Below are 12,384 nucleotides of genomic sequence, written 5' to 3'. Positions count from 1 at the left end.
ACAAAATACAGCCTCGTCAAAGTATTTTGTGAGAAAAATGGTCCAAAGTGCTCCCGGTAAAGCATACTTGAGGTTGATGGACAAAGTTACGAGAGGGGAGAATGGAGAATATTTCTGTCAGAATGATTCAGTATGAAGAGGCCCAGAGGAGACGAACCTGAGACTAAAGCATTTCTTCCTCCTAAACCCAAAACATACACTCTAAACACACACACACACACACACACACACACACACACACACACACTAAAACACACTCAGTCATATTGAGTCTATTGTGTCCATCACCATGACAGTGCCTGAATAACTTTCCTATTACACCGTGCAGGCACAGGCGCCAGGTAAGCATCCAGTAAAGTGTGTGTGTGTCGGTGTAAGGAGCATTTTAAAAGAGCCACTCCCATTACAATATTTCATATTTTGTATATGTCTAGAGTTGTATTAAGATATCGGCTTACAACAAATTACATTGGAAATATATCATAATCCACTGTTTGTTTTATTTTTTTGAGCGAAAAATTTGGGACTCTCTGGTAGCACCTGCTTTCCAAAACCAATATACTATGCCATGGAGTCAAATCCTTTAAGTTTATATTCAGTCATTGTAAAATGATTGTGTAGATGTTTGAGAAATCGTTAGAAGAAATAGAAATACGAGAAGCAAGTGGAGTTTTACAAGCCAAAAAGAACAAAACTTGATTTCTCGAGTAAGTTGCAAGATAAAACTGAGTGGGTCACATGCTGATTATTGCAATATTGGAGGTGTATTCTACACTAAATTATGTTTACTGTTCAGACTTTTCTACAATTATTGACTTACATGTGATATATTGGACTGGACTGCGGTTAATACGTACCACATTGAACTCAAGTAGCATACTCTGCTACTGAGAAATTGAGGTTTGTCAGTGCCTCTGCTGCTTAACTTCAGAACATCTGCTTAGGCTACCTGGTGACTATAAACCAGCTACAACAGAGACGTCATCTGTGCTTAGAGTTACACGTTTCAGTTTTAAAAGAAAAACAGAGAATTTTCCTTCCACTCCAGTGAAGATCATAAAAAGCACTCCTCTTCCCACCGCTTATCTTGTTTCGGGACAGAAAGCAATGTGCATTGTTTGAATTTAATCATTCCACAGATTTATGAGGTGCTACACAATAATAGTAGTGACCCGGGGTCCACTGCAGACTTTAAATTTAAAATATGTTGTCTGGTGTCTGTGGACATTCCTGTCTGGTCTCGGTCTTATCAGGGTTTTTCTGGCTGGTAGGTAAGTCTGCTCCATCCTTCTGTCTCATTCAGAACATCTGATACTGAGGAGGAGGAGGAGGAGGAGGCAGAGGAGCTGAATAGAGGAAAGAAGCAGACGGACTGAGGGGGAGGAAATGATTTAGGGCGAGATGGCGGGAAGTGGCAGTTGCGTGGACAGGAAACAGAGACTTTTCTTATCATCTTATCACTGCTGAGTCCAGCCTTGGGGGCCGGATCAAAGAGGTGCACCTTGCTTTCATTTGCTGCAGTGAGAACTTGTTCGCATGGCCTCTCTCACTCAAACTGTAGTCGTCTTTCCTCCTGTTTTAGGGAGGTTTGAAGGAGAAAGTGTTATTCTTTTGGTGAAAAAGTAGCTCCCCATTTCTCTCCATGTTATCTCTCTACAGTGTCACTCCCCACCTTCTTGTAGTGAGAGTTTAGCTTGAATTTAGTGCTGGTGAGAATCCAGTGGTGGGTTTGCTCTGTGGCTCAGCCAAGAGAATAAAAAAATATATATGCTCCAGTGAGCAATTATGTTCTGTAAAAATGAAAAGGCCCCTGAAAATCATCCGCCGTGGACATGGTTTTCCAGCGTTCAGGTGATGGATGGTGCTCATTTCCCACCTTAATTTGCTGCACTCTACAGTACATCTCATTACCGGTTACACAGAAATTCAGGCAAAGGCTCAGACTCTCTACGCAAGTGTAAATGTGTGTGTGCTTTAGCCAGGCCAAGAACGTACAGGATCTCTACAGTCCATCTCCACAGGCCCAGAAACAAGCAGCTTACACAGGCCTCATTTAATCTAATAGACAGTGTTTTGAAAAACAATACTGCATATTTTGGCTGTAGTGCGTCAAAGCTGACGGCGGTGACGTCCCTCTGCTTGACGCTCGGCTCGCGGAGGTCTGCGGCTGTGGAGGGGGGAAGCGTGATGGAAAGGCATGAAAATGGGAGAAATGGAAGAAACGGCGATGACCCACTGGAATGAGACGGAGGGGCGTCACAAAAACCGAGCCCGCGATATTTGTTTCGCTTATTGTGGTTTGGCAAAGCCGCACAAAGAAGCGCATCATCTCAAGTAGACGTGGTGCGGTGTGATTGACAGGTGTCCTCCTTCTTTGAAACATTGGCGTGCACAATTTGTACAATTTACTGGACAAATGTGGGCTTCGATCCAAGTTCTGACTGGAAAAACATGCTGGCTATATGGAACATTTCTGCTAAACCATCCAGTAAAATGTGTATCTTAATAATCCGAGGTGAGAACTTGAACTACGCCTTATTTTACATCTACAAGGCCTAAATTAAAGCACTTGTTTACAAGGTTTCGGGGAGATACCGAGTCTAGAGTCTGTGTGTTGAGGACACAGGCTCACATACGTTCTCATGCACACGCTCCAGTTTCCAGTCTATGATGTGAACTCACTGACTTATATGATGACAGCCATGTAAAGAGCTGCAGCTGGTGCATAAACTCTGTATGTGTGTGAAAAATGAGCGTGAACTCGGTACGTCGGGCGCATTAGGAGTCATTGGAACTTTTCAGTGAAGAAGCAGAGGAAAATAACCCACCTGCTAGTCCAACTTATACAGATTTCAGTCCCAGAAACACACAGGCTGGCTGAGCAGAAAGCTCCCTTTATTAAGTGGCTAACGCCAGTAAACTACTCGGCAGTCGAGCCAGACTTCAGGCACAGCCTAACCAACAGTCAGGTAAAAACATTACTGTGAATAACCACCAGAAAGAGCCACATTCTTTCTATCAATTCCTCGACCCAGGGCTTTTTTTCCCCCCTCCTTCTTACTTTTTCCTCTCATTCTTCCATCTTTCTCCCACTCCTTTTCTCTCTCATCATCTTTCTTCACACGCTGCCCATCTGTCTGTGTGTCTTATGCAACTGTAAAGACAGCCTGACACGGGGCGAAGACGCCAAGTCCGGTTTAGCGCTTGTGTTTGTTTGCCAGAGCCGGGCCTGCCTGCGGAGAGAGAGAGCGAGAAGGGAGGGGGGGGGGTTTGTCTGGCAGCGCATGGCAAACCCAGAGGCGAATCTTCAGCATGAAGACAAATGATGAGACAAGAAAAAAAACAAGTGATGGTGGGGATTTTTCAACTGGCTACAGTCGTTTCTCTTCCTGCATTTTTATGGGAGATACTCATAATCCAAAAGCAAGCTACGAGAAATGCAACAATGGAAAAAGCCATGATTCCTGGATCAACAAGATTAGCAGCGACCAATAGAATAAAATGAAAGGCTATGAGCCATATTGCCCTGAAGATATTTGGTCATGTAAAAGGCAAATGCATGGAAAATAAATTAAGAGCTAAAGAAGAGAAGGAAAATGGATTGACTTTTTCAGGGCAATTACAGTAAGCAGAGAGGAAGGGAATATGATTCAGTTTGGAGAAGGTGATGTGAACTACTTCTGTCTCAGGTAGCGTACAGTAGTGACTCCTCAGGGGCCTGAAAACATTTACTGAAACTCATCAGTCATCTCCTCTGTACGGCGGCCATGAAAGTGCTGGAAATCTACGGCGCGGTGAGCGATGTCATCAGCTACCAGGTTATCACGTCTGAGTCGAGGCTGAGGAGAGACAGGCCCCCGAAATGAGACGCTGTGAATCATTACGGCAAAACGTTGCACTCTTAATAAACTCGTAGCCTCTGACATTTACCCTCATCTACGTCATATCAAACACGCCGACACAGAAGGATGGTGCTGCTTAATATCAGCGGAGCGAGGAGAGAGAGTGGCTGGGTATTGGGCTTTTGTACTTTTTGATTTGTATTGGCACTGAAATCAAAATATTCTCCAAACAATGTGCTTGGCAGAGAGTCCAACATCGTCTGAACTGAAAAGCTCCTTTTCAAAATAAAAATCCAGGGGGTTGCATCTGTCAATTTTCAGTACTTTAAGAAAAAAAAATATTATTCAGTGATCGCAGTGTGAAAAGTATGCAGGATCGGAACTTTTCTTGCAAGTTTGTTTTTTGTTATTCTTCAAGACGAAGGCATGCGAGCTACAGTTAATAACACAGCGTGCCACTCGGTGACAGGCTGACTTCTTTTTAGGAAACACTTTTTGACCTTACACGTGGTCGGACGAAGCATGTGACATCTTAAGAAAGATCTAGAGAATGGCAAAGTGACTTTCTGGCTATAACCAGCCTGTCTTACCTCATCTACCGACTATGAATGTTCTCTGTATATGCCAGTCTAACACTAAATACAATATTTCACTGAACTACATGACAAAAGAACAAAAAAATAGACCCTCCTGCGTCAGAAATCATTTGGGGACCTGCATACATCGATGCTGATGCTTTAGATGAAAAGACAGACAGACAGACAGCAGAGAGACAGAGATGAAGAGTGCTGGAGGACAGCCCTGTCTCTACATGCACGGCTGGTGGAAAAATGTCTCTCTTAATGGATCCCAGCTTTCTGCAGCACTTAGAACAGCCAAGACCAGCCAAGGGAATAAAATATGGCATTATTATTATTATACTGCAATTATCAATTATCCTCTCGCTCTCTTTTACTTTCACCGTCTCTCTTTTCTTTCTAACACAGGATCGCACATTACATAGACACACAGACACACACATCACGTACAGCCCTAATTTTTTCCCCTGGAAGCCTTAAATGGATACGCAGGAGAACAAACGGATGGAGGCACGTGTATGGGCACTAATTACATGCAGACACACACGCGCACGCCGCAAAATTCTCAATTCAACACACGCCGAGACAGTTGTCCGACAGTTCAGTCGGTACACGGTGACAGGCGGATATGCGGCTTGTAGATTAGTGTTAGCAGACCCATCTTTTATGCGGCTAATGGAACGACAAACACTCCTTTTTTCTCTTTCCAGTCAGATTCAGCCGGCTGATAAACTAACCCAGAGCTCAGGTGATAAATCACAGATGGCCCTGTGTGTTTTTTTGTTTTTTGGGGGATTTTTTTTTCCGTCTTCTTCTTACATCACTTCCTCGACCATGTGAAGACGCAGTAAACGTCAGAGCGAATCTGTCAGGTGCGCGGCGGTTTTTTCTGGAGTACCGGCTGTATCTGCTAGGCTCATCTATCTTTCCAATTCCAAAAAATCCAAAGCTCTGTGTAGGCTGCACGTAGCTCTCCCATTACTCATACATGGCTCACGTCGGACGCCTCACCATGCGGATGCCATACTGGAAAAGAAATACAGGAGGGTTTTTTTGGCTCTCGAGAGTGAATTAAAATGAATCTTTTATCCTAATCAGACGTTGAATCAACAACCGAGCAGCAGTACGCCCCTGCTTTTTTTTGCTTAAGCCATGTTTGGCTGATTCAGACTACTACATCACCTGATAAATCACCCAGAACATTCAGAGTGTTTGGGAATAATGATAAGGCACTAGAAAGCCTTTTTCCTCGGTATTGTTGTGGTCTTTAGCAGCTGGGACGCAGCCAGCGGCCTCCTTATCAGCACTTAACTAAGGAGGGCGAGCTAAAAACCTGTCCTGAGGGCCAAGCTTTCAGCGCTGAGCCGGAGGATACGATCCAAGACTATTAGCTTTAAAGCGGGGATGGATTGAAGGGTGAACCTGCCAAAACTCACTTTACCTAACCCCGCTGTTGTCTGTAAAACTAGGCTGACGTGTTTTTGTTTAATGATCTACAGTGCGTTTGTGGAAAGTTAGTGCTGCAGCATCAAAGTGAGGTAGGTTTCTGAATATAAACCCATGTTTATTTGCCTTGTGATGATCACTGACTTTGCCTTTGTCGCCGTTCTCTTTATTCTGCTGATTCATCACATGATTGTACCCGTGTCCAAGAGGGTTTCTGACTTCAGTGCACCCAGTCATAACATCTATTATGTATCGTTGCCACGACGTCCTTACGTCTGTGTCAATGCGACGTCGTCTTAGCGAGCTTGCAGAGCCCTGAAATCACCTGAATCTTGCCCTGCGTGAACTCAAAATAACACTCGGTGCCTCGCAAAGCTCCTGACTGAAGTCAGATCTGAGGCATGAGCCGAGGTGTGTGTGTGTGTTTATACAGGACCAGCCTCTATACCACCAACACAGCTTTCACAGCTGGGATGTTTGGACTTGACGGATGAACTGTGCCATATGTCCTCGGTGCGTGTGTGTGTGTTTTGAGTGTGTGTGTGCACATGCAGGCAGCTCAAATCAACAAACCATAAACAAGCCAACAGTCTGACCCCCTTGTAATCCCACATAACAACACATTCAACACATTCAACCTGTCAGACTGTCACTGTACCACTTCTCCAAACTTATTCCTTAGTGTTACACGTGTGCAGGTCATTTTTTTGCTAAGTGTGTGTCTGTGCTCAGTCCTAATGCTATTCTTACCACTGGAAACTCCTCAACAATTAGCTGGCGAGCGGCTTCCCCTCTGCTATCTTCTGCTGTGTAATTTAGAGGAAGTGGGAAGAGCAACAGTGAAGCCACGCGGTGCCTCATTAACATCAGCCTCACCACGTCGCGCAGCAGGACGCAGACTGACTGACACACACACACACAAACAGCGTGACGTCACACAGATAAATTCATCTTGATCGTGTGGTGTGACTCACCGCTGCCCTCTGGAAGGCTCCTTTTGTGTAGGTGCCCCCTCCTCTGTAGTTGATGGCTGGGATCTCCTGGTTGAACAGGGAACACTTGTGCTGGTGGGACTTGGGCGCTGAGATGTGGTCCACCCTCGTCACCACATGGGTCTTGGATGAGAAGGTGACCAGTGCCACCCTCGTGTCCTCCGGCGCGACGGGGAAGTCGGAGAGCATCTTGCGTACAAACCTCAGCTCGCTCAGGAAGTTGTTGGCCCCGACGCTGGACGACTCGTCCACGAGGAAGACCAGGTCCAGGCAGGAGCTTTTCTCGCGCAGCTCGCGGACGTTTCGCTTGAACGCCTGGCCGAGGCGTTCCACTTTGCTCTCCGCGCTCTCTGACAGGTTGCCCGCTGACGGGGAGGAGGTTAGGGGTGACATCTGCCTGGACCGGTGGGACTGCAGCTGCGGTTGGGACTGTTGGGCGGCTGGCCAGGCTGTGGTCCATACATCCAGGATGCACAAGACCAAAAGGCAAGTAGTCCATGATAGTGTTAAAGAGTGCCTTTGGGAAAACATAGTGACGGTCAGCGCGACACCTGCGCCGAGGAAGGACTTGGTAGAGAAATAACAGAGGAATTCAGTGAAGATAAACGCGTCCTATGCCTGCGTCACCATGCAGGACAGCAGACAGCAACAGTTCAGTGCAGAGTTCCTCAAAAGCATTGCAGGATGAAGATGAGGATTCTTCTCTTTTCATTCAAAATGTGCCTCTTTCTCTCTCCAGTGGAAGAAAACTCCAGTCCCGTCTGGAAAAATGTTTAGACTTGCTCACAGGGTAGCTGCCTGCCTGTCTTTCCTCTTTTCTACAAAAATAAAATCAGTATATCTGGCTTTTTTTTTTCTCCCTTGCTTCTTTGTACAGTCTGTGTCTGTGTGTAAATGTGTTGTTTGAAGCTTGTTGAGAGTCTGTCTAAATCTATATGTCCTTTAAATCTCCTTATTGCTGCCTCTTCTGTCTGTTGGTCAATCTTTAAGTCTGTGCATCAGATCCATAAAGCCTCTTCAGTCCTCTCCCGGTCCCAGTGTACTGCCCCTCAGGCTCCTGTTTGCCTGTGTGACGCTCCTGCCTGCACTGTCAGCCAAGCTCCGAATGCTTGTTCCCCTCTTCTCCCCAAATCATTTAAAAAAAACACACAGAGGAGGAGGAGGAGGAGGAGGAGGAGGAGGAGGAGTGAGGGAGGAAAAAAGTTGAGAGACAGAGAGAGGCTGAGGGGAAAAAAGGGGGCAGTCCAGCCGTGGCCGTGAAGTCATTTTTTTCCCCCCCTTCATCTCTCCTCCTCCTTTTCTCTCACCTCCCCCTCTTTCCCTATCTCTTTCTGAGAGTTTCACCCTCCGCCTCCTCCTACTCCCCCCCACCTCTCCCTCTCTCCCTGTATCTGTCTACCTCTCGGCTCCTGAGCGGAGTGACGCTCGACGTCACTGCCTGTCAACTTGTCAACGTTCCCATCAGCGACAGGCGCTGTGATCGACTCCACGCGTGCACGTGGAGTGACATCGGAATGAGATCAAACCAGGTGAGGATGAAAAGGTGCGATGAGGGGAGGAGAGTGCACGAGGATGAGTCAGATTAAAACGATTTAAGAAGTAATATTAGACAGATGCAGGAGTTTGGCAGGAGGAAGGACTGAATCCTCTATCTGTACTTCAGAGTTAGGAAGCGGTTAAGTCTGCTCTGGATACATGCTTTGTCAAATCATCACTCTTTTAGGAGCTATCCTTTCCTCCCTCCTCCCTGTGTGTGTTTTTTCTTGCTGTGTATCTTGTTTAAGAAATAAAAAAGAGGAGGGAAGAGCTGCCCTTCTTTGCTCTTTGGATTTGTCTACGTCTTCCTGCAGCACCGGGGATTCACACATACTCCTTCACTCCTTCGCTGTTTTTCGACATCTCTTCGGTCTCTTATAGCCTCTCCCTTCTTTTCTCCTCCTCCTCCTCCTCGTCCTCTCCGCTGTCGTGTTTTCCTTCAGCGATTTTATCTGTAACCAAAACAAAGGCAGCCGGTGTTCAAAAGACCCAGAGGCACACCGCGCCTATTAAACCAAAGGCCTGAGATTTACAGCAAAGAGCTGGCTTCACGAGGAGCTGCAAGAGGCTGGCAGCGAAGAAAGAGTCGCTGCACAGGGGCGGACAGGAACAGGACAAGGGACATAAAATATAGAAGGGAGGGAGACAGAGACGGAAGGAAAGATGCACTCCATGTCCAAAAGCATGAGGACATTCACATGTGATTGTAGAACAGCTTATTCCAAAACCGTGGCCATTAGTCTGCTACTGTAACTGCCTCCATTGTTCAGGGAAACATTCTGGAAGCTGGCTGAGGGGATTTGCTTCCACTCGGCCACAAGAGCATTAGTGAGGTCGGGCACTGAGGTTTGAAGCGTCTAAAGTTTCATAAATATTTTTCCCTTGATCAGAACTAGGGCTTCAGCTAATGACTATTGTTTGGTCTGAACCAGAAAATTGTGAAAAATGTCCACTGAAATGTCCCAGAGCCCATCCCAGATGATTCAGATGTCTTCAAATATCAAACTGCTTTGTCCAACAAACAGTCCAAAGTTTAAAGAAATTCAAGAGAGAGAATGTAGCTGACACTCATTTCTGAGTAGCTGGAACTAATAAAAATTTGGCATTTTTCCTTGAAAAAAAGATTCATAGATTATCGCAGACTAATCGACTCATTGTCCTGTCACTAATCAGAACGAAAAGGTCGAGAAAAACAGACCCAAGAATGGAAGGAGAGACAGATAAGGACAGAGCAACGAGAGAGAAAGTGAAGGAATGAAAAGCAAACGGCGGGGACAGAAACAATAAAAAAAAGCAGAAAGTTGACAGAGTGTGTGTGTGTTTCCATCAGAGCCGTCCAGTGCAGCCAGTCTTATACTATTAGCCACAATGACACACAGCTCAGGCACACACAGTGTTTATTAGGCTGTAGAAGCCAGGCTTTCATTTAACGGCGCTGGAAACTTCTGCAGTGAAGAGGTGGGAAGAGAAAGTAGCGACATGCTGGCCAGATGAACTGACTGAGACACAAACACAGACGTATAGAGACTAAAACACAGAGGGTGACCCAGATCTACACACAGATGCAAATAGAGACACACACACACACTCTCGCTCTCACACATACTGAAAGGGGGATGAGCACAGCTGTGACTTCCTGCTTTTTGGCACTAGAGACCCCTCACCAGACTTTCGTGGGGGTCTCGGGGGAGACAGGGGGTTGGTGGATGGAGAGGAGGCTTGTGTGTGTGTGTGTGTGTGTGTGTAAATGGGGGGGTTGTGTGCTAGTCATGCTGAATATTTAAGTAAAATATGTGAGGGAGTATGGCCTACATGGTACTCTACAAGGCTTCTGCGGAGATATCTGCACATTTCAAGTGCAGATTTAATCACTTTGATTTTAAATTTCAGATAAACAGAAACTTCTGCTTCTACAGGGTTCAAATGTTCAGCTCACGGGGAGTGCAGCCACCTATTTAGCAGAGTCTAAACCATTTCAAGTCCAAATAAAGCAGTGGAAATTGTCATTGTTGAGAGATATAAAATTAAACAACAGAACAAATAAGCCCTGTGCTCATTCACCCTGCCGCAGATCAAGCTTAATGCCTGCCTTTCTTAAATTCCAGGCAATTTAAGGCTCTTTTTTTAGACCTGGACTTTTTCGGAAAAACAAAAATCAAGACTTTTCAAAGGATCTGTGGGAACCGTGTGTACACAGGATGGAGGATGTGTGCAAAGTTTCACATGCCATGTTTGCAAAATGTTCACACAAACACACGCACCCAACAAAGAAAATGCTGGGTGGCTGATAAGGGTGCAAATCACTGAATCTGAGAATAGTTTTTCCTGTGGTTAGCACTCTCACACACACAAACTTGGACAAAAATACTATCTGGCCAATGGCAAAGTGGCTAAAACGTTTAATTCACTTTATAGTCTATCAAGATAAAGAAAATGCTGCACGATTCTGGGCTGGAGACTGAAATCGAGTCGATTTTTTGATTCCTGAAAAGTGTTTTTATCTGGGAGGTATTAAAAATGTATAAAAGTATGAAGATACCTTTCCTGTCAGCAAACCACAGAGGCCCGAAAACAGTTTCCACACTCGTCTTTCTCTGTAAGAGCAAAAAGACCCAAGAGGTCAAAGATCGTGCGCTCGCATTGGATGTCAAATAATGGCTCTCGTGCGCACAAACACACCTGTTCTCTCACCTGACTGTAATCGCCCGACAGCAGGCTGGAGGTACTCTACAGGTGACAACACATTCCTCGTATTTCTTGGTATTTCTGGCCTAAAGGATGAAGCGCATATCTCAGCCGGAGGATGATCTCTCCATGACATTCCTTCGTGGCTCGACTTGATCTGAAATCAGGTTAAATGTTTGTTGTAGAGTTGTTTGAGTCGATTTATCTATAAATCACTCAGCATAATAATGAACCAACAACAATTTTGATCATTTATGAAGGACAACACAACACATCCGCTGTTTCCAGCTTCCTAAAGGTGAGGATTTGCTTATTTTCTTTGTTTTAAATCGTGGTAAACTGAATATACTTTGGGTTTGGGGTTGCTGCTAAGACAAAACAAGACATGCAAAGATGTCATTTGGGGTTTCTGAGAAACTAATGAACATTTTTCATGATTTTTCTGGCATTTAATTTAATAGAGTAAATCACTTTTTTTATTTTACTGACTTTAATTTCCAGATTTGCATTGATTTATCCTCACTTTGTGTCATAATGTTTTCATAAAGAAAATGGGAACTCCATTTCCCATGTGCACTTGCGGGAAGACGCACAGGTGAGCTCTATTTGAAGTCATTACAGGTGTTGAGGTCCATTTTGCCAAACATTTGCTTTAATGACTTGAAACTACGCGTTCAAACCCTTCATATCTTAATTAATGTAAGGGAAATGTCAAGATTAACGTTACTTTGAATCTGTTTGTCACCTGGTGTTTCTTCTACATCTTCCACAAGTTAACTTAAACGACGTTCAATATATTTTATCACTCCTGTAGTCTTGTATTTTTTGTTTTTTGTTCACATTTGGTCATTTACGGCTAAAAACGACAGTTTTCAAACTCAGGATAAGCTTACCGTTACCGCCGGTGTTTCGTTTTAACGAGTGACCGTGTTTAAGCGGTAATGCGTTGTAACTATGACAACCTTTAGACGAATTCGGGGTATATGTCGCCACATTTAACACGGTCACCCGTTAAACCGAAACACCTAGCCACCTAGCTCGCTCTTTTAACTTATAAAAACTTGGATTGCCTTTGCTGGGTCACTTTAGACTTAAATGGAAATTCTTTCTAATTGCATTCAAAGGCAAATGTCATCATTTGGAACTGTTAGAGTGTTTTAAAACGACCAAACAGACCCATAAACAACAAAAGCCGTTCAGCCGTTAACGAGCTTGTTCAGTTAATTTAGCTTAACTTAACGGTTTTAATTACTTTAATTAGCAGCTCCAGGCTTTAATGTAATGTTTAACTGCTGAGAAATAAAA

General features: G+C 44.7%; 1 protein-coding gene across 5 annotated transcripts in view; it reads right to left on the bottom strand.

The window, feature by feature from the left end:
* Window positions 1-11,307, bottom strand: part of svep1 (sushi, von Willebrand factor type A, EGF and pentraxin domain containing 1) — an 83,680-nt gene extending 72,373 nt beyond the window's left edge. For 2 of the 5 annotated variants that reach the window (XM_027286996.1, XM_027286999.1), the window contains exons 1-2: window positions 6,841-8,058; window positions 6,617-6,672 (exon numbers count right to left, since the gene is read on the bottom strand). In XM_027286996.1, coding sequence (XP_027142797.1) covers window positions 6,617-6,672; window positions 6,841-7,357 — 573 coding nt within the window. In that variant the 5' untranslated portion in view covers window positions 7,358-8,058. Of the gene's footprint in view, window positions 1-6,616; window positions 6,673-6,840; window positions 8,059-10,933; window positions 10,989-11,073 lie in introns of those variants that run through there. The other 3 variants (XM_027287005.1, XM_027287003.1, XM_027287011.1) reach the window with 3 other exon arrangements.
* Between the last annotated feature and the right edge of the window lie 1,077 nt (window positions 11,308-12,384).

The sequence above is a fragment of the Larimichthys crocea genome, chromosome I (genome assembly GCF_000972845.2).
Source record: "Larimichthys crocea isolate SSNF chromosome I, L_crocea_2.0, whole genome shotgun sequence".
NCBI classification, from domain to species: Eukaryota; Metazoa; Chordata; class Actinopteri; family Sciaenidae; genus Larimichthys; species Larimichthys crocea.
This window is presented reverse-complemented; position numbering and strand designations above follow the sequence as displayed.